The sequence below is a fragment of the Anser anser genome (genome assembly GCF_964211835.1).
Source record: "Anser anser genome assembly, chromosome: 3".
Lineage (NCBI taxonomy): Eukaryota > Metazoa > Chordata > Aves > Anseriformes > Anatidae > Anser > Anser anser.
In genome coordinates this window covers 37,804,689-37,829,792 of record NC_139722.1, presented here as the reverse complement: position 1 = coordinate 37,829,792, position 25,104 = coordinate 37,804,689, and the positions used below count along the sequence as shown (strand labels likewise).

Below are 25,104 nucleotides of genomic sequence, written 5' to 3'. Positions count from 1 at the left end.
CAAGATTGGCTCTGCATGCTTTCCAACAAGATATTATGACATCATCTTGGAATTGAACCACGTGCACATCTAACTACACACATCTGCTCGTTAAATAGGAATAATGTTGATTAGTAATCAAGTATTTGGGAACAAGCCAAAGCATAATTTGAATAAGAGCTTGTAATACAGTGCTGCTACATACATACTGAAATAAATTCTATGATTTTAATAGTAACAGGACCCCTATTATGGTAAGCAAGAAAACTACTCTTTTCTGGGTGGGCCCACATTAGAATTTTTCAAACCATTGTTCTCAGGAGAAAAGAATTCAGAAAACACAGTAATATTAAGAAGAGTTTAGGAATGAAAAATACTGACATAAAATTAAAAGAACAGGCAAGGCCCTGCTTACAGAAAGCACTCCAGACTAAAAACGTAAAATAAGAAAAATACATGCACTTAATTGAGGAAAATAAGTATCAAATGAAGTATCAAATGAAGACTCCATTATTTCACAACCAGAAAATTCAATATAGGCAGTTTTATTACCAACCTGTTTGACATTTGTCTCGTTCTCAGTCTGCCTTCCAGTCCCACTACCCTCTTACTTGTGACCACCTTTCTAACACCTTCCTCTCTCTCTCTTCCCCCACCTCTTGACCTCCCTCTAAACCTCCCTCCTGCTTTGCTGGAAAACTGGCAGCACCTGGCTGTTGTCCAGCTGCTGTCTCTCCCTCAATGGGGGCACTAATTATTCTTCTTCTATACAACAGTCAATTAAAGTAATATCTTTAGGACACCTTCCATCAGACTTGGCTCAAAATTGAGCATCAGTCCTTGGGCTGAATGCAGAAGGACAGCACATAGGTTTAATTTCCTTCAGAAACTACACTAAATGAAACAGTCAACATACCAGCAATAAATATTTAAAATTTGTTTAGCACTTATTAATTGCTTAAAAACACTTTTACAAGGAACATAATTTGGGTACTGCCTTGTCACTCATATGATTCTCTCAAATGAGAGATTTATCGTTCAATATTTTTAAAGCAACAAAACCTACAAAAAAAATCTTACCTGAAGATCTCTTTGGTCTTTCTTATTCTCCAGGCTTGGATTTTTCATAATAAACTCATTCAGAACACTGAAAAAAATTGAAGCAAATATGGATTTTGTAAGTTAACCGGTAATTTTGAAAGCCATGACAAATCTGAAGAAATTTATACGCCCAGTATTTATTTACTAAACCTTAATGTCACTACTACTTATCAATATTCTAGAAAACACCTTTGCAAGTTTAAGTTAGTTTTGATTATACCATGAAGTTTATCACGTATTTTACTGGAATATGCTCAAGTATCTTTAGGAACAATTTTCTAGTGAAGTTAAGTTCCAGAAATCAAAGAAAATGGTGCTTGACGCTTTATACAGAAAACCATATCCAACATTTTATTTCTAATATTCCACAAACAGCTTCTGTGCTAGAAATGAATCCTTTCTAGTGGGCTGCAAATCTATGTATACCAAAAAATAGGCATTATTAGTTACTCAGTAAGTAAAATGAGAAATTTAAATCTACTATTTGAAGAGCCTGAATGGCTCCAATAATCAGTAAGGTAATAAAGATCTTGTCTTATATTCTAATACGAAATTTCATCTCTCTCTATATAACCATTCCTCAGAGAAGGCACTAATAGAAACAGAGCACAGGTAACAGGGATTCATCTCCAGATCTTTTTCACTTATTTTTGAGTCAACACACTAACACTTCAGCATGATTTCACACACTTACATTGAGCTTCTTTAGAAATTGCAAATATCAAGAACCCTTACCCAAGTATGAGGAATTGTCCTGGAGCTGGAAGACCAACCTGGATGGAATCCTTTAACAGAAGCAGCAGTGCTGCCCAACTATCTACTAAGCTGGTCACTGGAATCCTGAAATAGAGAGCAATGACAGCAATGAAAACAGTATCATCTCGCTCAACATTCTCCACTTTTTTACCTCACAGTTTGCTTGTCAGATATTGTTAATCAACACTGATACAGATTCTTTTTTTTTTTTTCTGTTTAATATTAGGTGGCTACATCAAGCCATTAAGAAAAGAAAGAAGGCAGAAGAACAGTATACTCAAAAGATGTGCTTTTCAGTTAAAGGTTGGCATGGTACCAGTGAGTTACAGTACAATTAAGATCAGCTTTCTTTACACAGTAGGGAGACTTCCTGCAGAATTTTCAGACAGGGGAGAAGGGTGATGCAGAATTAGGGAATTCCTTTTCCCTTTTTTCTTTATAACAAAAATCCCTTTCTTCTTTATAACACCTACAGTTCAAAATCAATCTTTCTTCATGATTTATATTACACAAGCCATTTCTCTTCCTAGAGATGGCCCATCTGCTTCTTGATGACAGAAATAAAGTTTAACTTCTCGACTTACCTTTGAGTATAAGCATAGAAAAACTGCAACATGCAGACTTCCAGTGAAAGATGTTTCTGGGGAAAAAAGAAAGAAAACAGTTACAATGAAGGAGAAAAAAAAAAAAAAAAAAGACTTTTTCTCCTCTTACTAGAGCAAAAACGAAAACAGTTACTGCAATGTCTCAAGATGCAACTTAATTCATTAACAGGGTATTATGAATACCCAATAAGGCATCTCTTTATGAAATTATTCTTCTCTTGTTTCTTCATCTTCTCCTTAGTTCCCTTTCCCATACAAATGGAGAATCAATCTTATACTAGGGTTTCCCTCATGTAAGTAACCCATCCCCACAAAACACTTTTTGTATGGAAGCAGTAAACAAGATTCTGGAGTTGTTCCAAAAATGGTAATGACTTACATGACTTTCCTCCAAAAGCTCACCTATCTACTAGATATTCAAAATTTTCACTCTGAGCACAGTATACAATTACTTCATGCACAAAGCCAACCAAGTACCTACATCATCAGTGTTTTAAGCTTTAGTAAAAAGACATTCAATAAATCAATAGCACTTCTACAGTTTTCATACCTTGTCCTTTGCTATGGCTGGAGGCTGCTTCAAAACTTCTTTCACTGTTTGTATAACAGTCTCAGTTCTCATAACACTGATTGAGCGAACTAGCTCAACCAGCAGAAGCTGTTCTTCACCTGCTGCAGGAATAACCTAGAAGAATAAAAGTGTCACATTACCATCACAGACATTACCTATACCAAAATGAAGATGATTGGCCTCTTAGGCTTTTTCTTAAGTAAATGGAAATAAATCTACTACTATAGAGGATCAAGAGGATCTAGACCTGAAATATCTCTTAGAGCCGCATGTCTTTACAGACTATAAGAGGGATCTTAGAAAGTTGCCTATATTGTGAGTGATGCTTTTAAGAAAGCTCAATGAGCAGATTTCCATCAAGCAGAGGAGAGTATCCTGACAAATTTTTGAGTCAGAGTAAAAATAACTCTTAGAGCTTCCTTCAAGAATACACGTTGCCTTCAACTACTTTTGTGGTAGTCTTCAGGTTAGCTCAAGATATTTCAATAAAATAGTCAAAGAACATTAAGCAATCAAGCAGGTAAGTGTACAAAATCTGAAACTCTAGGTTGGAAGCATCAGTTTAGCCTTTTCATCTACAGTTTGAACTTTGACCACATGGTTTCCAACTTGGAAATACACCCCTTCACAAAACACTAAACATTTTTCTGTGAAATGTTTACCTCATCTTCAAATACGACATGCTATATGTGAGACGTTACACAAGAGTTTATGTAAGTTGTTTCTATCCAGGGCATGATGCAAGCTGAGAGCTCCTACAAAGTCATCACCAAACTTACAGTATAATTTTAAAGAGATGCATTATAGAGGTTGGGGACGGTGCTGAGGCAATGAATACATATTCTGCTGCAACGTACGAGATAATTACATAAATAAGGCCTGAAATATAATTCATATGCAGAGAGGTCAAATTTATAATTGTGGCTTCAAAAGCAAAAAGGCAGCAAATACAGTATTTCTGCAAAACTAGATGAGTAAAAAGCATAGTAATTAAACTAACATCTGAGTATGAATACAGCAAACTAAATTATTCAACAAAATCATGCTTTTAACCAGCTGTGGTAAATAGCATATATGAACAAAAATCTTGACTATTTATGAAGATACTTAGCATGCATTCATGTCCCTAAGCTTCTGCACAAATCATCATTATTCTGTTACTCTGCTACAGAGCAACTTTGGTGGCACACACTGTCCTAGATTCTAGAAAGGTACAAGGAAGTAATAACAGGTTTTAAATAAAATCAGTTTTAAATTGGTAACACCCCAACAGTACAGTTGCTAATTAAAAATAGAACATAAATATTTTCCATTTCACAATATGTATTATTCACTGGAATGCCCAAATCTTATCCTTAATGCTTTCAAATCACTTAAAGCTATTACTGCAATTTAAAGTGACCATGGCAGTATAAACATACCTTTGTTCTAGAAGCATTTTTATTTTGTCTTCTTTCATTCCATACAAATGCAATAGCAGCCATAAAGTGAACACCATGATTCATTGAAATTGGACCCAACAGTTCAAGAATCTGCTGCCTCAAATTCTGAAACATGGAGGAACGCATACACTTTCAGTTAAGTATCCCAGCATAACATTCAGAACAGCTAAGAAAATATACTTCACAAATTTGCAAGTGATAATGAAGTAGGAAGTAACAGATAGAAAGGTACAGAACTCAAGGTGATCTGACAAACTGGGTAAATGTCCTGAACAAGACAAGCAGCAATAACAGCTTGAGCTTTGCATGTAAAGGTAGGTAATAAACAACTAACTACTCAGGATGAGAAACTACTTAGGATAGCAGTGCTGCATAAAACATAAAATTGTGGGATTATTGTGGATCACAAACTCAGTGTGTCAACTTTGCAAGGAAGGGGAAAAAAGCTTTCATAAATAGCAGCACTTCATGACAGACATGAAATATTCGTCTTGAAAGAAGATACCATGTACCATGTCCAGTTTTGGACACCTTACTTCAAGATATGTACACAAGCTGAGAGAACTCAAACTGTAAAAAATAAGAAAGATTAGTGATACAGAAAATGACCTATGAGAACAGGCAAAACTGGGTATGTATAGGCAGGAGAAAAGAGGGTAAGTGGAGATATAACAATTATCAAGTGTTTATTATGAAGAAGAAAGGAAGATGTGTATGCTACAAATAGGGATAGGCCTTACACGAAGTGAGAGAAAAAATAAGTAGCAGGAAAAAAAAAAAATCACAGAAGAAAGAACAAGCTACTCTGTGAGACTAAAATATTCATTGTTGAAACTCTTAACATCATGTTTTTTTAAGCATGCCAGATTTCTTTAGGCATTTATTTCATAAGCCACCTTCTCATCCTGTTCCTCATCCTGTTTCTATGACAGGAAGACTTCAGAGAAAACTGCACTTTATCTGTTTCATGAAAGCCATTTCTATGTTGGTATGATATATTTGTGTAGGAATTGTCTAATCTTGCAGAAGACTGTTATATAGGATCCTAGATCTTGACTATGCACTTCATACACTTGCCAAGAGTGCGGTTGCTGTCATTAGAAAGGACTTTAAAAAGGACATTTTCATGGACAGCACATGTTGAATGCTCTTTTGAATATTATGAATTTAGGCAAACTAAAGAAAACCTAGGACTTACAAAAAAGTTAATATTCAACCAGAGTGAAAAAACTTATCTTATTTTCACAGAAGAAGCATAATATCATATGCCATCCACAAGTACAAACCCCCTTTCTCTTCACTGAGTATGAAGCCCTACTGGCAGGACAAATATGACCACAGATAATGTCTGTGGAAGGACATTGAGTCTTAAATAAGCAGTGACTCCTTCAACCTGAATGACAAATGTTGAAAATGCCGTAAAACACCATCATCACAAACAATACCTGATAATATTCAAATTAACTATTAGGAAATAATATTTTAAAACATTTCAGATTTAACTGAATTTCCTATTTTAAAATGTGCAACATCAGAATTTTGAAGTGCTTCCAATAGGAGGGGTAGGAAGCATTCTCAATATTTGACTCCCTCTTGGATTCTCATCTTTTTGATTGCTGGGCTGTTTCCCCCTGCATAAAGATATCACCGTACGGGCACTGAATGAGTAAAGGAACTAGTTCAAAAGTGTCTGAACACAAGGTGTTTTAAGAGGACAGTTCTCTTTTGTTAAGATTTTACGTGAATATTTTACATCTTTTGAGGCATAACAGGGTGGCTTAAATGGTTCAAGTATTTTTCAGGATGGATTTAATTTTCTTTGTAGAAAACAAATGGGAGACTTGTTGTTAGCTGATACATTTAAGTTTAAAAGCAGATTCAATACCCATTTTCTTGGGTCTTGTTTCTCAGGTGGGTGTGTAGATTAGGACAAATGTATTAAAAGTCAAGTCAATTTACATTTAAGGGAATGTAATTGGATTTAATTTGACAAAGGTATTCATGTACAATGTAAACAATATTATCCCTGATATTCTGACCTTTGTTGACCCAAGATTAATAGTGGTAATGGATGCAGCAGCAGCAGCAGTAGTTTTCTCTGAAGAGTCTGCAAGGTGAAGGATGCTCCACAGCAAAGTCACAGAAGACATGATCATGTGCAGGATAGACAGGATCCCATTGCGTGCTTCAATCAAGTGCTTCTGATCTACATTAACCAAAAGCTAATGGATTTCAAGGGGAGAGGGGAGGAAGAGCAATAAATATCTGCACAAACAGCATTAATAAAATAGTATAAATTGAGACAAAGTACTTTAAACCATGACTTTTTCAAAGCAGCTTTTCAGTAATTTTTACAATTTTGTATCATTTGCCTACACCTTTGCAAAACAATTATTTCAGAATTTGAGGTTTAGCTAATACCTTACACAAAATTATTTACTTGCACAGACAATAAACACTTCTCAGTTACTTTTGAATGAATGGAAGGCAAAGGGGAATAAGAACAAAAAAAGGCAAAACCAAGACAGAGACAGCAGGACAAAAGAGTTTGTGTAAAATCTGGGCCAAATTCTCAAAAGAGACTATGCTCATAATATCAGATCTGAAAATATTGCTTGACTAAAGACAAATTGTGAATATACAGAAGAAGCAGAAAGAAAATATTTTGCCATATTGCATGATGAACATAACCCAGCCAAAAAGTGCCAGATACACATCAGTCTGCAAAGTTCCACAATGAAGCCAGCTCTAAAAAGCTGCATTTTTGAGGTCCGAAAGTTAAGGAATTCCTATTTAGTTGTTTTAGGGGAATAACAATAATAACAGAAAAGTCTAAGAATACTCTCTTAAAAGTATAATTAGTAGAAAATTATTGTTCTGTTTAATTGAGATGTATACACCATCAATGAAAAACACATTTACAACCAAGATTACTACATAACTACTATTTTCCCCACTCAGACCTTCAGTTTTGTGCAAGTACCTAATACAAGCATGTTAATACAATTACAGTCCTTGATTTGACATATACTGCATAGATAGGAACTTCTCAGATGCCCAAGTAAATTTACCTGATGATATTGTGTAGATGGATCTAGCAGGCAGTAATGAATTATTGTTGTAATCCCTTCTAATAGAGTAAGAACCATATCTGGGGGAGTGACTGATGCCATCCAGAGAGGCCTGAAATAAAAGATTATTATATTTTTTTTAAATGAGCTCATCCAGTGGCAAAGTAATTCAACACAATCAAATTTCCTTAAAAAGATTATACACCTCTAGATACACATACCTATTATCAGATAATCCTGTTTCATATTTATATTGCTGAATTAAATTATCCAAGTTCCTGCAGAGCTGAAGAGTCACAGAAACAACCACCCTCTGAAGAACCTTTCCCATGTAAGGCAAAGTGGAAGTGATAAGGCCAATCCACTGAGGATGCATTTTACAGGCACAGTGTTGATGTAAAGCTCTTATCACTGCGCAGAGAAACATGCCTTGGCAGGTTATTGGCTGGGAGTGTAAATACTGAAGAGAAGTCATCGGCTGCTGGGGACCAATGTGCTCCAAGTCTGTTATGACGAAGTCGAAGCCTGTTTCGTTTTCCTCAGGCACAGTCATTACTCTGTGTTCCAACACAATCAGCCGCTGAAGTACTTTTAAAAGCTGTGACTGTAGAGTACTGCCATTGTCAAATTCATCTTCAGAAAAGTTTATAAGGCTGTCTTCAGAGAAACCTTCTTCTACAGCCACTATGTTTTTTCCAGCCATCTTTTCACTGTGCCATTTCTGTGCGCTAAAGATAGAAGACAGCAGACAATGCAGGATCACTTTCTGAACCTTGCACTTGGATAACATGTCCGAAATAAAACTAGGAAAGCCCTTTGCAGAGCTTTCTATAACTTTTGCCAATTCAGCAAAGAGAAGTGTCAGAATTTCTATACTCATCATTTGCATATTACGGTTTCCTATCAGATCTTGTGAGGTTACTTTAACGTGAGTTGGATAGTGGCTCCGCATGTAGTATAAACACAAGGAGATAAGAATTTCTATGTACATAGAACTCCGAAAGTTATGGTTAGAATCAACTGGGATGTGACTATAGAAATCTTTGCCCATAACAGATATCCGATGCCTGGCTAGGAGATTCTGGAGCAGTGAGAGCTGAGGAGTGTATGCATTGTTGACACTGGTAGTGGAGATAGCACTTACAAAAGCTGAGGGATTTGTCTTCAGAATTGCTTTAATTGCAGAAAAAGCATACAATGTCCTTGAAGAGTCATACAGCTGAAGATAAAGCAGTACATGTTGATACAAGGGATGGATATTAAAGTTGGGAGATTTCCGCATTCCTGGGGACCCCACATCACTCTCTATTTCTGAAATTTCTCCTTCTCCACAACTGTACCAGTTTTCTAAATCAAGACCATCACTAAAGAAAACATTTGTTTGTTTAAGCTTTTCTGTTTGCGCTTTCTTCTTCTCTTCATCTTTCTTTTTGGCTATTTTCACCTTAGGTTTTGCACCTGGTTGCTTACCAGCCTCTTTAACAATTGTTTCTTTTTCTGACATTTTTTCCGGCAGTTTTCCTTTGAAGTTGAACTGAATGCTACTGTGGCTCCGCTTTCTGGACTTGGACTCTGTGGAAGCAAGAGTTAGATCAGAGAGGGATTGCTGGCTTGCTGCGATACAGGGTGAGGAGTTATTTCTTGAAATTTCGTCTCTTAAGCTCTCAAGTCCAGTCTCAGTTGAGGCTGACAATAACTGGGAACTGTCATTACTAAGCAAACTGCTTTGGCTACTTTGAATATTTTGATCTTCACTTTTAGTCATCTCTTCGAGGTTATCCAAAGGACTGAAATTACATGAAGTATCCTCAGAGTGCAGGCTATGTTTAACCGGGTCATTCTCTTCTCCAAGACTGCTTACAACTCTGCATATAAGGTCAGTAATGACTTGTTGCACAATTTCATCAGGCGAGTCTTCTCTCAGAGTCTGAGAGCTATCTTGAGCACTCAGGCTTTCTGTTTCCACCTCGTAACTGATGTTGTCTCCAGTAGATGACTGAGAACAGCCAGAATCAGAACTTTGCAGTATTTCAACCTGATTGTCAGGAAGGTCAAAATCAGACACAACCATTGGAATGGTCTCACTGCTGGTACTTAACAAGGAAAGCCTGTCACTCAGAGGGTTGACAGTCAGGCTGAAGTTCTCCATTTCATCCATAACAAGCTGCTTTTCATTGCCTTCTTTAGGTATAATAAGTTGTCCTTGGCTTACAGGCACATGGGAAAATGCTTAAAGAAAAACATGAAAAAGTTATACACATGGTATCTTGTTTTTCAGAAAAGAATTTAGAATTTATGTTTAGAATTTAAACTATTATCTAGGCTTCAAATAAAATAAGGGTATGTTAAATAATTCCTTTTCACTTTAAAGCAGGAAAAAAAACAGTAAATAGCAAGTCACACATTCACATAAGCAAAGCAAAATTACTTTAGTAGTAGACCTTAGCAAAACATAATTCCCTCGTGAAGCCTTACACAGTCTTACCTGCTTGTGTTTTCACCAAAAAAAAAAAGTATGTTACTAAAAATATAGAATACATGCAAACACCTTCAAACTTAATCAGTATGTTTTCGGACAGCCCCACATCAGTGGTCCTAATTCACAAAAGCATTTCACTTCTTGGTTGAGATTTAGATCATATGCTTAAGTTCTACTGAAGTCTGTAAGACATAATAATATGCTCTGCATTGAGATACTTGTATACTGTCTTAATTTGAGGGCAGTTAAACTTCAAAGATACTTGGGACACCTAGACTTGAATAAAAAACGTGCACAAAAGCGCATATAAGCAGTAGACATTCTAGCCCTTTATTTTGCTAGTTACACTCAAAAAATCTGTATTTTTAATATTGCATATAAATAGCAAATTAATAAACTCATTAATGAACTTCCTAGAGTATCCTCGTGTACACACCATCAGCACAGCTGAACTTCTGCATAAAGTGCTTTTCATTTTCTTCTTCAGGGTGATAGGGAGACTTAGTCCAGTAACATTCAGCCTGTACTCGTTGAACAGAAACCCGCTGAGTTTTTGGATGAAGAAGCAGTAGGAGCAAAGGTTCAAGAACCCTTGCAATATCATGTCTCTGAAGTACTTGATTTAACCAGGCTTGTCCCACTGACCACGTAGAACCATCCAAGCTGTTAAGGCTGTCCAGCATGATGAACAAAGATCTAGAACAGAAAGAAGAATGAACCTCACAAATTCTATACAACTCACTATAATCCCATTTCAATCTGATATATGACAAATTTCTACATGTCAGAATATACTCCAGTGTGCAACCTGAAATTCTATATTTTAGTTCAGCCTGATGAAGAAATTGCCAGGAAAAGCTAGTAATAAAGTCAGGTAACACAACTGCTGTTGTAATAGTAGTACAGAGTGTTACAGCTACCAGCATAGCAAGATTTGGTTACCTGTAAGTGTTAACGCAGCACAAAATGATAAACCTTAAAATGCCAATTCACACAGCTGCATAGACAAGAAGATAACTTATTCAAAGATCTTTTCTTCAAGAACTGGGAGGATAAATGTATTTGACAACTCAAATCCTTTCAACCAATAAATTCTTTCCAGACTTCCTTTCCAGACTTGGGGAAAAACAATATGTATATGACTGAATTTTACTGTTTTATATCCTCCAGTGTTCATAAGCTCTTAACTCTAAATACAAAATTTATTGCCACTTCTGCAATGAGTGACAGTGCCGAGCCAAAAAAATAACCTTTTTACTCTGCTTCCTACAGTTAAGTATGTACTAGGAAAATTAAACATGCATTTTCCCACGGCATTTGTGCTAGCTTAGGAAGATGAGACTAGTTCAGAGTCCAGATCATTCAGCTTTTTCTAGAAAGGTGGTCTGATACCAGAATGCAAAATGGAAATCCCCTGCTCTTGTGTAAGTGACATCTTATTTAAAAAAAAAAAAATTAAACAAAATAACTTTTTAATCGTGCTAACTTGCAATTGTTCTTAAGTTTTCCTATCTTTATGGTTATTTTTCACTTCATATAACAAAATACTTCTGCGTTCACTTCTCTCTCTTGTTTTTACTGAATCAAAGTAAGAGATAGGATAGTATGTTCAATGCACAAATATTTTAACCAGCGTTAGTCAATGCATCACATGACCATTCCTGTCCTAATGTTTGTAGCTATCAGAAAAATTCACAGCTTACATAATCCTCATAGCAAAAATTATTTCGTCTAACTTTAATTTCTTTGCCTCCTTCCTGTATCTCAGTCACAGGGTATTTCTCTAAGTTCTGGACACTATATGCTGCCACTATGACATAGTTAAAATAGTTTTGCCTCAATATCTTTCACTAGATCATGCTTGCCATCACCAACCTGTCAAAGGTACGGCCAAAGGAAGAAGACTTGTTAATATGAAGGTCCCGGGTGAGATGCCATAGCACTGCGAACTTTGCATGAGCTTCCATTCTTACTTTCTGTGAACAAAATTATAAGTTGGTTCTGTTAAGATACATCACCCTGTGATAAGAACTGGAAAACAGAGCTATACAGCAGCTTAGAAGCTGTCAAGAAATTATTAAAAATATTTTTAACTGTATGTTCATATCCTATTTTCAAATAGTAAAAACAGTAATAGGCAACAATAGATCTTTGTGAATAATTTTAGCAACATTAAAGACTCTTCCCTCTCCCTCCCTCTAGATCTAGGCTGCCTTAGTTTCCAAGTATTTAAAACCTTTCTAAGCCATACTTCATGTTGTAATTTGAACAATACTCATCTTACTCTCATGAGTTGCATGGCTCTGTTTTCATGGAGTTCATCTATACCAAGGTACTAGAAGAAATCACGAGGAGAGAGCAGGAAGAAACATGCAGGGCTTTTTGAACAGTCAAGGGTACAGACGCAGAGAAAAGTGGCAGACAGAGAAAAAAATATTTATAGATAGTTAACCAGCTGGTAGTGTCTGGAATCATAGGATTAAATACAGTAACCAAGGAAACAAGGGAATGAAAATAGGTTGACTAGAAAGAGAGACATAAGAATTCTCTAGCTAGGTATGATGTAGACTGTTTATCAATAAAACGCCAATTTTTGCTTTGGAACTTGTAGTTTTTTTGAGACAAAAAGGACATGGTTACTGCAGCAGACGACTTCTTATGACTGCGTATAACATGGAGAATATTTAATGGTGAAAATGGTATTTAACAATTTTTATGCCTTCATCTCTTTACTGTGGCTGATCAAGGGAAAGAGTTATTGAACAAAACTGTAAACAACAGTAAATGCTGCACTATAATACATGGGTACATCTGTTAAAGACAGCTTTATCCAAGAGACAAGGAAGCTACTAAGTACTAGGAGGACTGAACAAAGCACGAAAATCAGAATGGTTACACTGAGTAAAGTATCAAGCAAAATTACTTTAAAATACAGTCAGGGTTTAAACTAAGCTACTGAATGATAAAGAGAGACAAGATGATGATGAAGATTTTCACTTGTTTGTTTTTCAAATGTGCTTATAAAGAATAGGTAAGTATATTTACTTCTTATCAAAATGAGACCAAACCAAACAATTAATGCTACTGTGTTCATCTGGCAGAATTCCAGACTTAAACTACAACATGCAGCTTAAGAGGCTTTGCAACAGCTAACACAACTGATATCTGCCACAGTAACACAAATTTTAAGTAAAAGCTAAAAGAAAAATCTGAAAGTTACAGAACGGATACAAGTTACATCAAATCAGAGGTATAGTTAAAGAACGAAAGAAAAAAAAAGTAATTTTAGAAAGAAAAGAAAGCATGACCTGTATTTAGAAAAAAAATCATACTTCAAAAAAAAAAAAAACTGCTGCAAAATCTATACAGTTGTCCGAAAAACAACTCCCTCATGTCTGCTGAATAAAGAATGAAAATTCCAGTTCTTAAACACATGCAGACAACTCCGTGTAAGTCCTTGCAATCCATTCTGGTAAGATGCAAGAAGTTACTGTCTTCACAGTAAATTTGACAGAAATGAGTGAATGCCACATCAGCAGTCACAGCAGCTCACAGACCAGCACAATATAAATCATTAGCAGCTTTATCAATATGCCAACCTGTGAACTGCAGTGATTGACAAACTGGCTCATAATTGCTTTTGTTGATCTGGTTACTCTCTGGTAGAAAGGCAAAACGGCAACCACTTCTAAATGACACAGCCATGAATTGTCAGAGCATGTAAGCAAGTAATTCCCTACCATTCATTCTGTTGGGGCTGTGAACACAGTTCATATGCTTAACATTTAAAGCGGCACAAAGACCTCAACTCAAATGTCAAACTGAGAGCTGCTATCTAAAACTAGTTTCTAGGAAAAAAAGTACCCACCATGACAAACAGAAAACCTATTAACCACAGTAAAAGCTAACCATGTGCTTTACATAGTGGGCAGCAGAACATAACCTTTGATAAGTGACAAGATCTCCTAGATAAAGTCTACATGTTGCTTAACACTGAAAAACACCATTTGTCTAGCATGGGACCACAGACATAGACGTGTCATAGACATTAAAGAAACAGTCAGCAATATGAGTACCTTCCAGCTTCAAAACCTTTTAAAAATAGTACTTGATTTGCACTAGCTAAACTGACAGCAAAACAGAAGTTGTCAATACAATAGCCAAGCCAGTTTCTGAAAAACAGCCAGCAGCGAGCCGATAGACCTCTGAACAGCAAGAAGGAACAGGAGAAATCTACCAAGTTGGGTCATGAGCAAACATAATAACCTGTGGCATCAGAATAAGAGACAGGACAAGTTACAAAGTAATAAGCAGAAACCAAACACTTATCATAGAAGCAGAGAAGCAGCTCTCTGATCACTCAAGAGGTTCTACTCAAACTGTAAGGCCATGGCTGTTGACAGGAGACAGAGATGGAAAGTGAAGACCTTCAAGGAAAGAGCAGCCTTAGCAGCACACTGAAAACGCAACCCAGCTCCCACATCAGTTAGATTAGGCAAGCACTGTATTTTCCACAGACATCAATGCAAAGAAAACTAGCAATTACTGCTGCAGCAGTTTATTGGCAGCCCTCTGGAACTGAAAAACAGGTGAACACTCAGAATTCCAAGCTTTTAATGACAAATTACTACAGAAGAGAGAGGCCACATGAGATCAAAGAATAAAAAAGTACAGAAGAGTCTTCATTGAAAATTATCTATTTATTGCAATTCTTCTACTTCCCAACAGAGGGAAAGAATCTCACGGGAACGCTTTAGCTGGAAATAATTAAACAAGAGAAGTGTCAGAAGATGGAGCTCAGAAATACATAGCACAGCTCTTGGAATCTGCACTTACAAGCTACTCTTTTGTCTGTTATTTACATTTATTCTTAGAAAAAGAACCAGAATCAGGTAACATATGAATAGCCAGAAAGACAAAATAAAAAGGCAGAAGCAGCAAAGTAACAATGTCAATTGCAGCAGACTCGTAAGGATGTTTCTCACAAAAAGGGAAAGGAACTGAAAGCAAATGTCATACTGTACAAGAAAGGCAGTCACAAGAAGAAAGGCAGTTAAGGAGGGCACCTCTCACCAAAGAGAAAGAACCACACATCACTGTCTTGAGAGAAAAAAAATCCAACCTCACTATCAAGAAAAGTGGCAGAAGCATAGCAACAATAAAAACTTCTCCAAGTTTTATGGATGAAGGGAAGCAGAAAGGCACAGAGGGCATTTGAACAAGACGCAAGAGTCAGATGAAATAGAGAGCACACCAGAGGGCTGAACTACAGTTGGTAAGGGCACAGTAAAATAAAGTGCTTAGATTTAAAGAAGCTGTACAGGGAGAGAAGAGTGGTCAGGAGAACTGGCATGGAATACATAAAATCTAGATTCAGTTACTACCACTGCAAACACTTTTTATAGGTTTGTGAAACACCAGGATATCATGAAAACAGGGATCAAATACAGAGATAAGGTTAAGATTTCTTGTGAGAGGGAATACAGGAAAGGGTGGCAGCGTCAGGGTGGATGAATCTGCTGTTCTGCATACAAGATAAAAATAGTTTTCACATTTGAAACAATCTTACCAATATAATGCCATACTTTTTTAAATACTGAAGTTATTTACAACACCCACTGAGGCACCAAGTCCTTTTTCCAAATATATTTCTCTATGAATAACCATATACTTAAGTCATCTTTCAACGACCACTTGAACAACTTACTTTGTCTCTATGAGTCAGCTGCTGACTAATAACATCTTCACAAATGCTAGAAGATGGAACGAGGTTGTGCAGCTGGTAGAAGAGCTCCACACTCTTCTGATGATGCTGGGGAGTTCCATCACCCAACTGGTCCCAAAGAGTTAAAGCTATATGCTTTGGACATGAAAACAGAAGTTGCAAGAGAGACAAGTGAATGAGTATCATGCCTTGTTCTGTTCTAAACCATGTTGAGCTCTTTGCAATGATGGGAGACATTACATCTGATGACAGCATATGACAGTCATATAGGCATTCTATAAAACTGTTCTTTTTTGTTTGTATGAACTTATGCATCTGTTTGAAACACTCCAATGACTAACTACACAAAAAAATTCCTGCTAAGAGATGGAACTCACAGGCATCTCCAGAAATAAACTTCCATTGGGATATAACTAACTACGTAATATATTTAATATATATTATCTTTTGTAAATTATTTCTTACATAGTTTCAAGTGCAGAGCGTGGCTTATCAGAATCCTACGTTATGTATATCTTAATTTCATGTCCCTGCTAGTTAATGATGCTATACAATCAGTTTTCATTTGTATTTTCAAAATACAGTTTCAAACAAGTGTTTTCACCCAAGCAGTCAGCAAAACAGTCACAGTGGGAAAATTCACTGTGTATTTTCATTTAAAATCCAACATGGATTACAAGTATTACCAAAACACTCAGCAAGGAAGTCTTGTTTAGCAGACCAAGAACAGTAAAGTGGCTAAGACTGTCAGTCACCAGCCAAGAAAAGTCTACAGAGAACATCAGCGAGATGCTGCACTGTACCTTGAAGAAGTCTGTCTTTTCAGCCATGTATCTCAGATTGCCTTGAGTAAGAGGAGGTCTGATAACCACGGCCACTCTTCCCTGGTTAGGACTAAGAGGCTGAGCGGTTTCCACACTGTTGAGATTTTCTCCAGTGACAAGAGCAACAGATTGAGTCAATCCAACCAAGTCCATCACAAGGGAAATAGTAACACCTTGAACGCTGAAATCACTTGCTTGCTTGCAAGCATTCATTAAAGTCTGAAGCCACAGAGGAGGCTGTACTTGTTCACAGTCTGAAATAGAAATCAGAGATGGTATTTGCATTTAACAAAAATTTAAATGCTATGAATTTTTCGTCTTATATTTCAGAGCCATATGTACATTTGTCCTTTATCTTTCATATTTCAACCTGCTCAGTGTACATGTTTAGGAAAGTACACACAGGACAGAAATACCTCTTGATGCATCTTTGACTTAAAAATTAGCTAATCAAGAATGCAATATTGTATCACTTCAGTCAAACCTTTAGTAACTAAAAATAAATAGGAAAAATTGAACAAGGAAGAGAAAAATACATTGTATGGAATTGCATCCACACAATTTCATGCTTTAGACAAGACTGGACTTTTAGTAGATTGCATAACCCTTCATTCACTTTCCTCCTTCAGGAAATTTGTAACCAGCAATCATAAAATAATAATATAAATATTATATGTTTTATATAAATATTATATATACGTGTGTGTTAAATAAATATTTACATATAAAATACTATATGTAGTTAACATACATTATATATAATACATTATTATTATATAAAAACTAAGTCTAAACTGGCAAAAAACAGAGAACCTGATGGAAAAGTGTAAAACTTGAGTAATAGCATCTGCAAAAATTGATGCTTTGGGTGACAGAAAATTGATCCTACTAGATCATACTCTGCTTTCACTGTAGGCTGTTGTTTTCCCTGTTATAACTGTCCCGTCACTTAATACCATACAATAGCCTGATAATCTAAGTGTCTTTCTCTGAAGTCAGATTCTTTACTCACAGTTTACAGTCAACTCTACAAGTGAGTAATGCACCCTTTTATCTTAGAGGTGCCAAACTAATTTTTCTTAAAACAGAAGGACTCTACTGATTGCATTCGTAAGGTAGGCAAATGTTTCTACAACCAAACACAGATAAAGATGTGTGCATATGCCTATTATATTAGGCATAAATACAACATCTATTTAGAATTAAGAGAAGGAGGATATGATTTCTAATTTACATATACAATAATTTTGAAATACAATTTAGAGCCTAAATATACCTAAAGATTTCATATAATATTCTACTGTTTACAGATACAAACATTATTGTGAGACTGACTCTGTTCCCTTTTTAAACTTCTTCAATTAAAAATAGCCTGCATTTGAGAAAATAAGCATATAGCAAAATTTAAGCACTGTTATAATCTATCAATTCCAGATTAATTTGGCTCCTTCACATTGGACTGACGACTCTCTCTATTGATTAAAGGCAATTGAGTCATCATTACCAATACAACCCCTCAAAAGCATGTTCCAAACCTAGGAACCCTTTGATAAAACAGATTCTTCTGCAGCAGAAAAACATACCAATAAATGAAGAAAAGGCTGGTGTGCAAATTATGGTGACTACCTTCTCCCATTCTCCATCCCAATTGCAGCAGCTACGGGAAGCAGGATTCCCTGAGCAGCTCTGCAGTCCCATTCCCACTGCTGTTCCTGTCTGCACTGCCACTGGGTACAACGCGTGTTCACATCTGAAATAAAACCCTTCCAGCTGACTCCAACCACCTACAATTCATGCTTATTCCTCAAACTGTTTAATAAACTGCAAATGGGAAAATTCAGATGCCAAATAAGCAAAGCAAATATAAGACATTTAGGAAAGTGAATGCAATTCCTAGTATCACTACCTTCACGAGAACACATTATTACTTAAGCTCTACCAGCTTTTTGCTTTGGAGATCAGAAGGCAGTGATGATCCAAAGCGTTAAATCCACAGAAAAGTAATAAGCAGACAGCTGATATTTTCAAACTTTCTCAGTTATCTTACATAACACTCATTTGTAGGCTGCCAGTGTTTGAAAAAAATCATAAATTATGTATTTCAGGGTCATGTTATAGATGATAACCTGTGTTAGATCTTTTACAAAAGACAGAACCCCTTGAGCATTGCAATACCTCTAGTTAATAAACAATTGTAACCAAATTGCCTTCAACTGACAGATACTTGATATTTTTGGATCTCACAAAGTTATAGGTACAATCTGCTCCTGGCTGAGGCATATATAATTCATCTTAAAGACTACTGGAACAGAAGAATTCATGTTAAATCGAAATCTGTTTCAAAAAAACAAAACAGAGAAACACCAAACCACAAAATCTATCATCCTCCAAGAGGTGCCAACTGCTTTTAAAAGTTATTGATAAGAACAAAAAGCTGCCAATATGAATAATCAAAGAAAAAACGTGACCGAAGCAAAAATTCTTGTAATTCTGATTTTGTGCACACTTCAAGCTTATTCACCACGATATCACTTTAACACAATTGTCAAGCTACAGACCAGAAGAAGAACCAGAATTAGAACCGTAAATGGAAGAATTTACGAACTGCCAAAAGGATCATCCATCAAAAAGTCACACTTCTACAGTAATCCCAAACTGTCAACTGTTTAATCGTGTTCCTGTATCTGCAGAGAGAGACACCTACCTGTGAACACATTAACAAAACCCACCACTTCCATTTTCTTTTTTATTGCACATAATGCACTTGTGGTTAGAAGAATTGTTCATTAAACTGTCCCTTAAGGAAACAACTACTTAACCTTTAACAGAAGCAAAGTAAAATTAATGAATTTCTTTTCTGGTATGACTTTTAGTGGTCGGAATCTTATATTTCCATATACTCCACAAAGTAATCAAAATGCACATCAGTCCAAAACTACTAAAATGAAGCTAAAAACATGTTTTGTACTAGCAACAGCTGACATCAAGTATGACAAAGCTGTATTATTAACAAAACATTCCATATAGTAAAGAGGAACATCTAAAGGTCTAAATTCTACTCAGGCTTCAGTCTCTACGATTAACTAGTATTGGTGTGACAGATATAAATGTTGAACCTCATGTCAGCATTGTTCTTGAGGAAACCTCTGAAGAAATAGCGTAGTTTTCAAAAAGCAAACCAATTGATGAAGAGGAAAAAATATATTTCTAAGAGGAATGGCAAGCTGCAACACAAACACAATATTAATACTATTACTTTAAAAGCGTTTTGAAAACAAGTACTTTAAAAGTGAAGAACAAAGAGTTCAGCTTACCAACTTCAGGCTTCCCAGGATGTAATTCTGAAGTACGGTTTCCCTCAGCAATGTAAACGGGAAAGCTTGAACATTCAAGATAGAGCTGACAAGCAGCAATAAAGGCAGGAAGGTATTCTTTTGGTGTTTTTTTCTTGTTTATTTTCTTTGCCTTAGCATCGCCATGCAATTCTCTATCCCATTTTGTGGTCTGTCCTTGCTCTCTACTGGGGTCTACTGGAAGCTCTGTCCCTGAGGGCTGAGACAAGGAATTATTCTGAATGATATACAGGTTGATAAATCTGGTTAAAAACTGTTGGACGTACTCCAAACAGCACTGCATTGCAGTCTTTTGTATCGTTTTCCCGCTTCGAGTTGCTGTCCCCTGCGTTACTACGGAAGGAGGCTGTACAATGGTTTCCTCAGATCCCACAGTTGATGCCGTCTCAGTCTCTGAGGATGTGCTACCTATAATCGGAATGCCAGGTGCGCCGTGACCTTCGTTCAGTGCCCTGTCAATGTCATCGGTTGTATCTGCCTGGTATTGCACAAACTCGGTGAATCCACTTTCTGACGATCGGCTGCTTGGAGGATTTTCACCATCTTCAAACACGTCATTAGGATTGTCAAGTGAAGCTGATGGCACCTAATTGAGATAAAAGTTTAATGACCATTTTAAATGGGTTATTTACTAGTAAGAAATCATTTATCTACTTCTCCATTTGAAAGCAACAATTTTATCCCATGGTTTTAAATCTATTCATATAAACACATTTTATGCAAAAATAATATTTGCATTTTTCTTTTACAAGTTCTTTCAGTAAGCTTGACAGACCAAACAATAAAAACAATTACAAAACACTGTTTAACAAGCAGAATACTTTAATTAAAAATAGACATGATCCATTATTTAGGAATAAAATGTTAACAGCAATAATATTTAAAGAATTCTGAAATGCATATGAAAAGGTATTTAATACAGCATCATAAACCAAGATATTCATACACCAATGGAACGCCCTCACTTCCACCATGAAGCAGAACACTAAATGAAGTTACTTATAGTCATTTTAGCCAGTAAGATTGTTTTAACACTAGATTTTAGCATGTGCTTCTACAAAGGGAAAAGATAATTATCTGTTAATCAGAAAACTGCTGCAGTCATAACAGAGTAAAAGTTGTCTGCAGGCAAACGAGGTAAAAGGAGATGTCAGGAAAGAAGAACAGTATGCGTAGGAAAGTATACAATTCTCTGTTGACACTTTTGAAAATCCCACTGCACAAGTAAATAATTACATTAGATATTACATCATTAAAATCTAAAAAGTGCCTATACCTATAAGTTCTGAACATGCGCATAACTGATGAATGATTCCTACTAAAAAAGGAATTCACAGCGGCTTTCTGTGCTGCTCTAACCTCCCATAGTCTCCTGGTAACCATTGGCACAGCCTCTGCTTGCTAGTATGAGGTGAATGCAGCTCAAACAGCAGTGCATGGATCAGGGGGAGTATATGCATGTGAAGTACATGCCTACAGACTTCTCACCAAGCTGTTTTAACAGTGACAGCAGATGTTGCCTGAGATCCAGCCAGCCCAGAAGTTCTGTCTTGCTGTCTAATGTCTTAATCTCAAATGTGTGCTCTTATTCAAGCATAATCTAAAGATCTGAGATTTTTTTTTTTGTAAATAAATAAAAACAAACATTGTTCTGTATATAGCACATTACATCTTGCTTTACCAGAAGCAGAGTAAGAATCAAAACTAAAATTTATTTGGGATAGTTTTCACTGTTTCCTGTGTTAATACATAGTAAAAAGTATGCGAAGAGATAATAGGTGACACTATCTTTTGAATTACACTGCACAAGAGACTACAAACAAAGGAATTAATTTTGTTCTCTTTTAGTAAAAGCTATGGTCACTCGTCAGTCAGTTGTAATTGAAATAAAAAGGCCTGTGAAGGTCCAAGGGGCAAAAACACTCAAAACAGTTTTTATAAAAAAAGAAAGCCACCGCAGGCTGGGTGTCAGATGGATAGAAAGGATAAGGACAGGATCCTGCATAAAGGATGTGCAAGTCCTAATGGACAAGCTGAACGTGAGCCAGCAGAGGACCCTTCTGGAGAATAATACAAACCACATACTGAACTGTATTAGCAGACATATAGCCAGTATGTCAAGGGAAGAGATTACTACCCTCTGTTCATTGGTTTTAAGGCTGCATCTAGAATATTGTGCCCAAGTTTGTGATAATTAGTACAAAATAGACACTGATGTACTAGAGTAAGTGGCTCAGTGGAGGGCTGTCAGAAGAGCACTTGACATACAAGGAAAGCTGAGAGAGTTGGATTTGCTCAGTCTTAAAGCAAAAAAAAAAAAATGCTAAGGGTTGTGTCTTTATTGCTAAGACTTCCTGTTAGTTAGCTGAAAAGATGGAGGTGTGCTGAGAAATCCACAGTGAAAGAACAAGAGGCAACAAACACAAGCTGCAACAATGGGAATTCTAACCAAATATTTGGAAATCCCTCACCCTATTAATGTAGCCAAACAGTGCAAATGAACAGGCTGTACAGAGAAGTTGTGGGAAGTTGGTCCTTGGAGATACTCAAAACTGAGCTGGGTATGATCCTGAGCAACCTGACCTAGCTTTAAAGTAGAATCTAACTTTGAAATGGTCCCTGCAATTCCAAAGCAGTGACCTCCAACTGTCACTTCCAACCTAAACCACTCTATGATGTTCCTCTAGTTTCTTCAGCTGGATCCATCAGAGATCAAGGATTTTAGGGCATGTCACTTAAAATAATTTCCACTGCCATGGTTGCCTGGAACACATTAGACAAATTGTTAAAAGAAATAGCTGCTGGCTGGTTTGTAACTTCTATTTTTTAAATAAATAATTCCAAGAACTTGACAGTGAAACAATTGATAGACATTCATCTGATGCATACAAATTGGGTGATCGAAGAATTAACATATTCCTCACACATAATCAAGGTGAAGAATTCTTCTGAGTTCAGTTATTCTACGAGATCAGACTTCTGAAGTGCATTAAAATATCAAACAGGAGTTTTAGTTTTCTAATTTTCTGATTCTGAAGTGATTTACATATGTATACTATTAAATATAGATAAAAACCTCTTAAGAATCAAGACCTTTTGCTGTATGTTAAGCAAAATCCAATGAAGACCTGTAAGCAATCCAACACTGACTTAGAAAGCCCACTTTTCATTAAAGGAAAGTCACACACACACACAAAAGTATCATTTTTCCAAGACACTGCACAATACAATCAGTTACCTTTTTATTTTCCCATTCTTTGATGGAGCTACTGTGTCCGCTAGGAAGCTGCAGCGTACCATCTGCACCTGCAGACAGCAGTGGAGGTTGGACCTTACTAAGGATCTTTGAGCAGAGTCTCAGAGAATCAGTAAGCTCAGACAAGTGCAAAGTCTGAAGGTGGCTTGTCAATGCAGAAATCATTCTGAGCAGCAGCTGAGGCAAGTGTTCTGTCTGTATTTCAATGTAAGTCTCCTAGAAAAGAAATAAAACAGCTCATGATTTGTAACTTTTAGGGTGGGATTTGTGTTATTTGCTATAACAGTGGTACCTATCATTTGCTTAACTGTGTTCTACACATACGGAAAATGGAATATGAATGTCTTAATGTGAGACTAAGAACTATATCCTTCCCAAAATTTACAAAATTAACTTTACAGTAGGGTAACTAACAAATATAAATATTTAACTTTTCAGAAATTTACATCTTGTTCACTATGTACACATTACAAAATACAGTAATAAGGCTAAAAATAATACTATTATTTTAATATCCTTAACATACAAATTAAAGAATGAAAAATGAGAAAACAAATCATTAGTAAGTATAAGTAAATGGAAAATGGGCTGATTGCCATACCTGACACAGCACTCTCATACTTCTAGTAGGCTTTGAAATGAGAAAGCAAAGAATTGAGGAAAGACAGGTAGAAAAAAACAGTTCCAACAGTCTTTGCTACATTAAGCAATGCCAACAGAAAGATACATCTTATCACAACGTTTAAAAGAGCTTTAAAAGAAAGTTGCACATCTAAACTAGCACATAAAACTACAAAAGACTGCTTGTAATTAATACAGTGTAGTTTCAGAGAAAAGAAATCAAGGACAAACGAAAAGGTTTCAGGTGTAAGCATCATTAGAAGTCTGCTAATATCCAACCAGCTCATCAAAAAAATCATACACTGAAATCAAAATTTGTTTTAAAGTTACCCACCAATTTATGACAGTAACCTTTATGGTAAGAAAATTTAATAAGGTAGGTATAATATTTCTGTAGACTATGAACCAGGTCTATAAACCATAAAAAAACAGGACTATAAACCATATGCCAGGATTAGTAACAAATAAAACAGTTCTTACCAAAGACACTATATCCAACAAAAAATCTACTAACAAGCAGAAATTTGTCAGGGGTAACTCAGATTGCTCATTACCACCTCCAGGCCCAGTTTGAAGTCTGGCATGTAAAGTCCTCCTGCAAAATTCAGATAGGGTTTCATGACATCTCTTCCCCATGACATTGACCACATTCCTGTAAGTTAATAAGAAGCTGTACACCTGAAGGAGAATTCTTATAAACAAATAAGGAGTCTCTTCTGTTTCTGTTAAGTACTGCACTTGCCCCACTGTGGCTTCTTCTGAAAGCATGCAACCAGCCTTTCCCTGTAAAACAGCCTTCGTTCATAAAATAACGAAATTCAGGCTAAAGAAAATTGCATTTGTGACTCCAGCAGCATTTTCTGGTATGAGCACAGGCACCAATGATAGAACTAAAGGAACAGGGCTACCTGGACTACTTGAAGCAGTCATTTTGAAGAGATCTATACCCAACGCATTAAATATTTAAGATAACCAAAAATTAAATAAAAGGCCCATGAAGCTTTAAAGCTGCGCAAGATAAAAACAAGGTAGGCTCTTCTAAATGTCTGCTTCAGCTTCAACTGCCATCACTCTTTTATTATCAACAAGAATTCAAAATTTGATGAGCACTATTGCTGAATAAACACAAACACACTGAAAACACATTGCAATCTGAAGATATTATAAACAAAGGATATGAACAAAGGAATTTGTTTCTCCAGCTCATTCATGGGAGTGGTGGTAAGGGCAGTGTCACATTCTCAGTAATAGTTAATTATGCTAAGTTTTTCTCTTGGTTTTGGAAGAGCACATGAATATATATCCCCAGGACTGAAAAAGT

At 36.2% G+C, this 25,104-nt stretch overlaps 1 protein-coding gene across 8 annotated transcripts in view; it reads right to left on the bottom strand.

The window, feature by feature from the left end:
- The window catches only part of DOP1A (DOP1 leucine zipper like protein A), a 63,347-nt gene that overhangs the window by 13,216 nt on the left and 25,027 nt on the right, over window positions 1-25,104 (bottom strand). For 7 of the 8 annotated variants that reach the window (XR_014581843.1, XM_083829567.1, XM_083829572.1 and 4 more), the window contains 15 exons: window positions 24,264-24,378; window positions 23,145-23,378; window positions 19,868-20,492; window positions 16,533-16,807; window positions 15,712-15,864; window positions 11,880-11,980; window positions 10,441-10,700; window positions 7,747-9,754; window positions 7,526-7,637; window positions 6,494-6,676; window positions 4,434-4,559; window positions 2,992-3,126; window positions 2,421-2,476; window positions 1,816-1,920; window positions 1,060-1,126 (listed from right to left, as the gene is read on the bottom strand). Coding sequence is in view for 7 of the 8 variants with exons in the window: in XM_083829567.1 (XP_083685693.1) it covers window positions 1,060-1,126; window positions 1,816-1,920; window positions 2,421-2,476; window positions 2,992-3,126; window positions 4,434-4,559; window positions 6,494-6,676; window positions 7,526-7,637; window positions 7,747-9,754; window positions 10,441-10,700; window positions 11,880-11,980; window positions 15,712-15,864; window positions 16,533-16,807; window positions 19,868-20,492; window positions 23,145-23,378; window positions 24,264-24,378 (4,555 nt within the window). In the remaining variant the exon portion in view is untranslated. Of the gene's footprint in view, window positions 1-1,059; window positions 1,127-1,815; window positions 1,921-2,420; window positions 2,477-2,991; window positions 3,127-4,433; window positions 4,560-6,493; window positions 6,677-7,525; window positions 7,638-7,746; window positions 9,755-10,440; window positions 10,701-11,879; window positions 11,981-15,711; window positions 15,865-16,532; window positions 16,808-19,867; window positions 20,493-23,144; window positions 23,379-23,763; window positions 23,794-24,263; window positions 24,379-25,104 lie in introns of all 8 variants that reach the window. The other variant, XM_083829573.1, reaches the window with a different exon arrangement.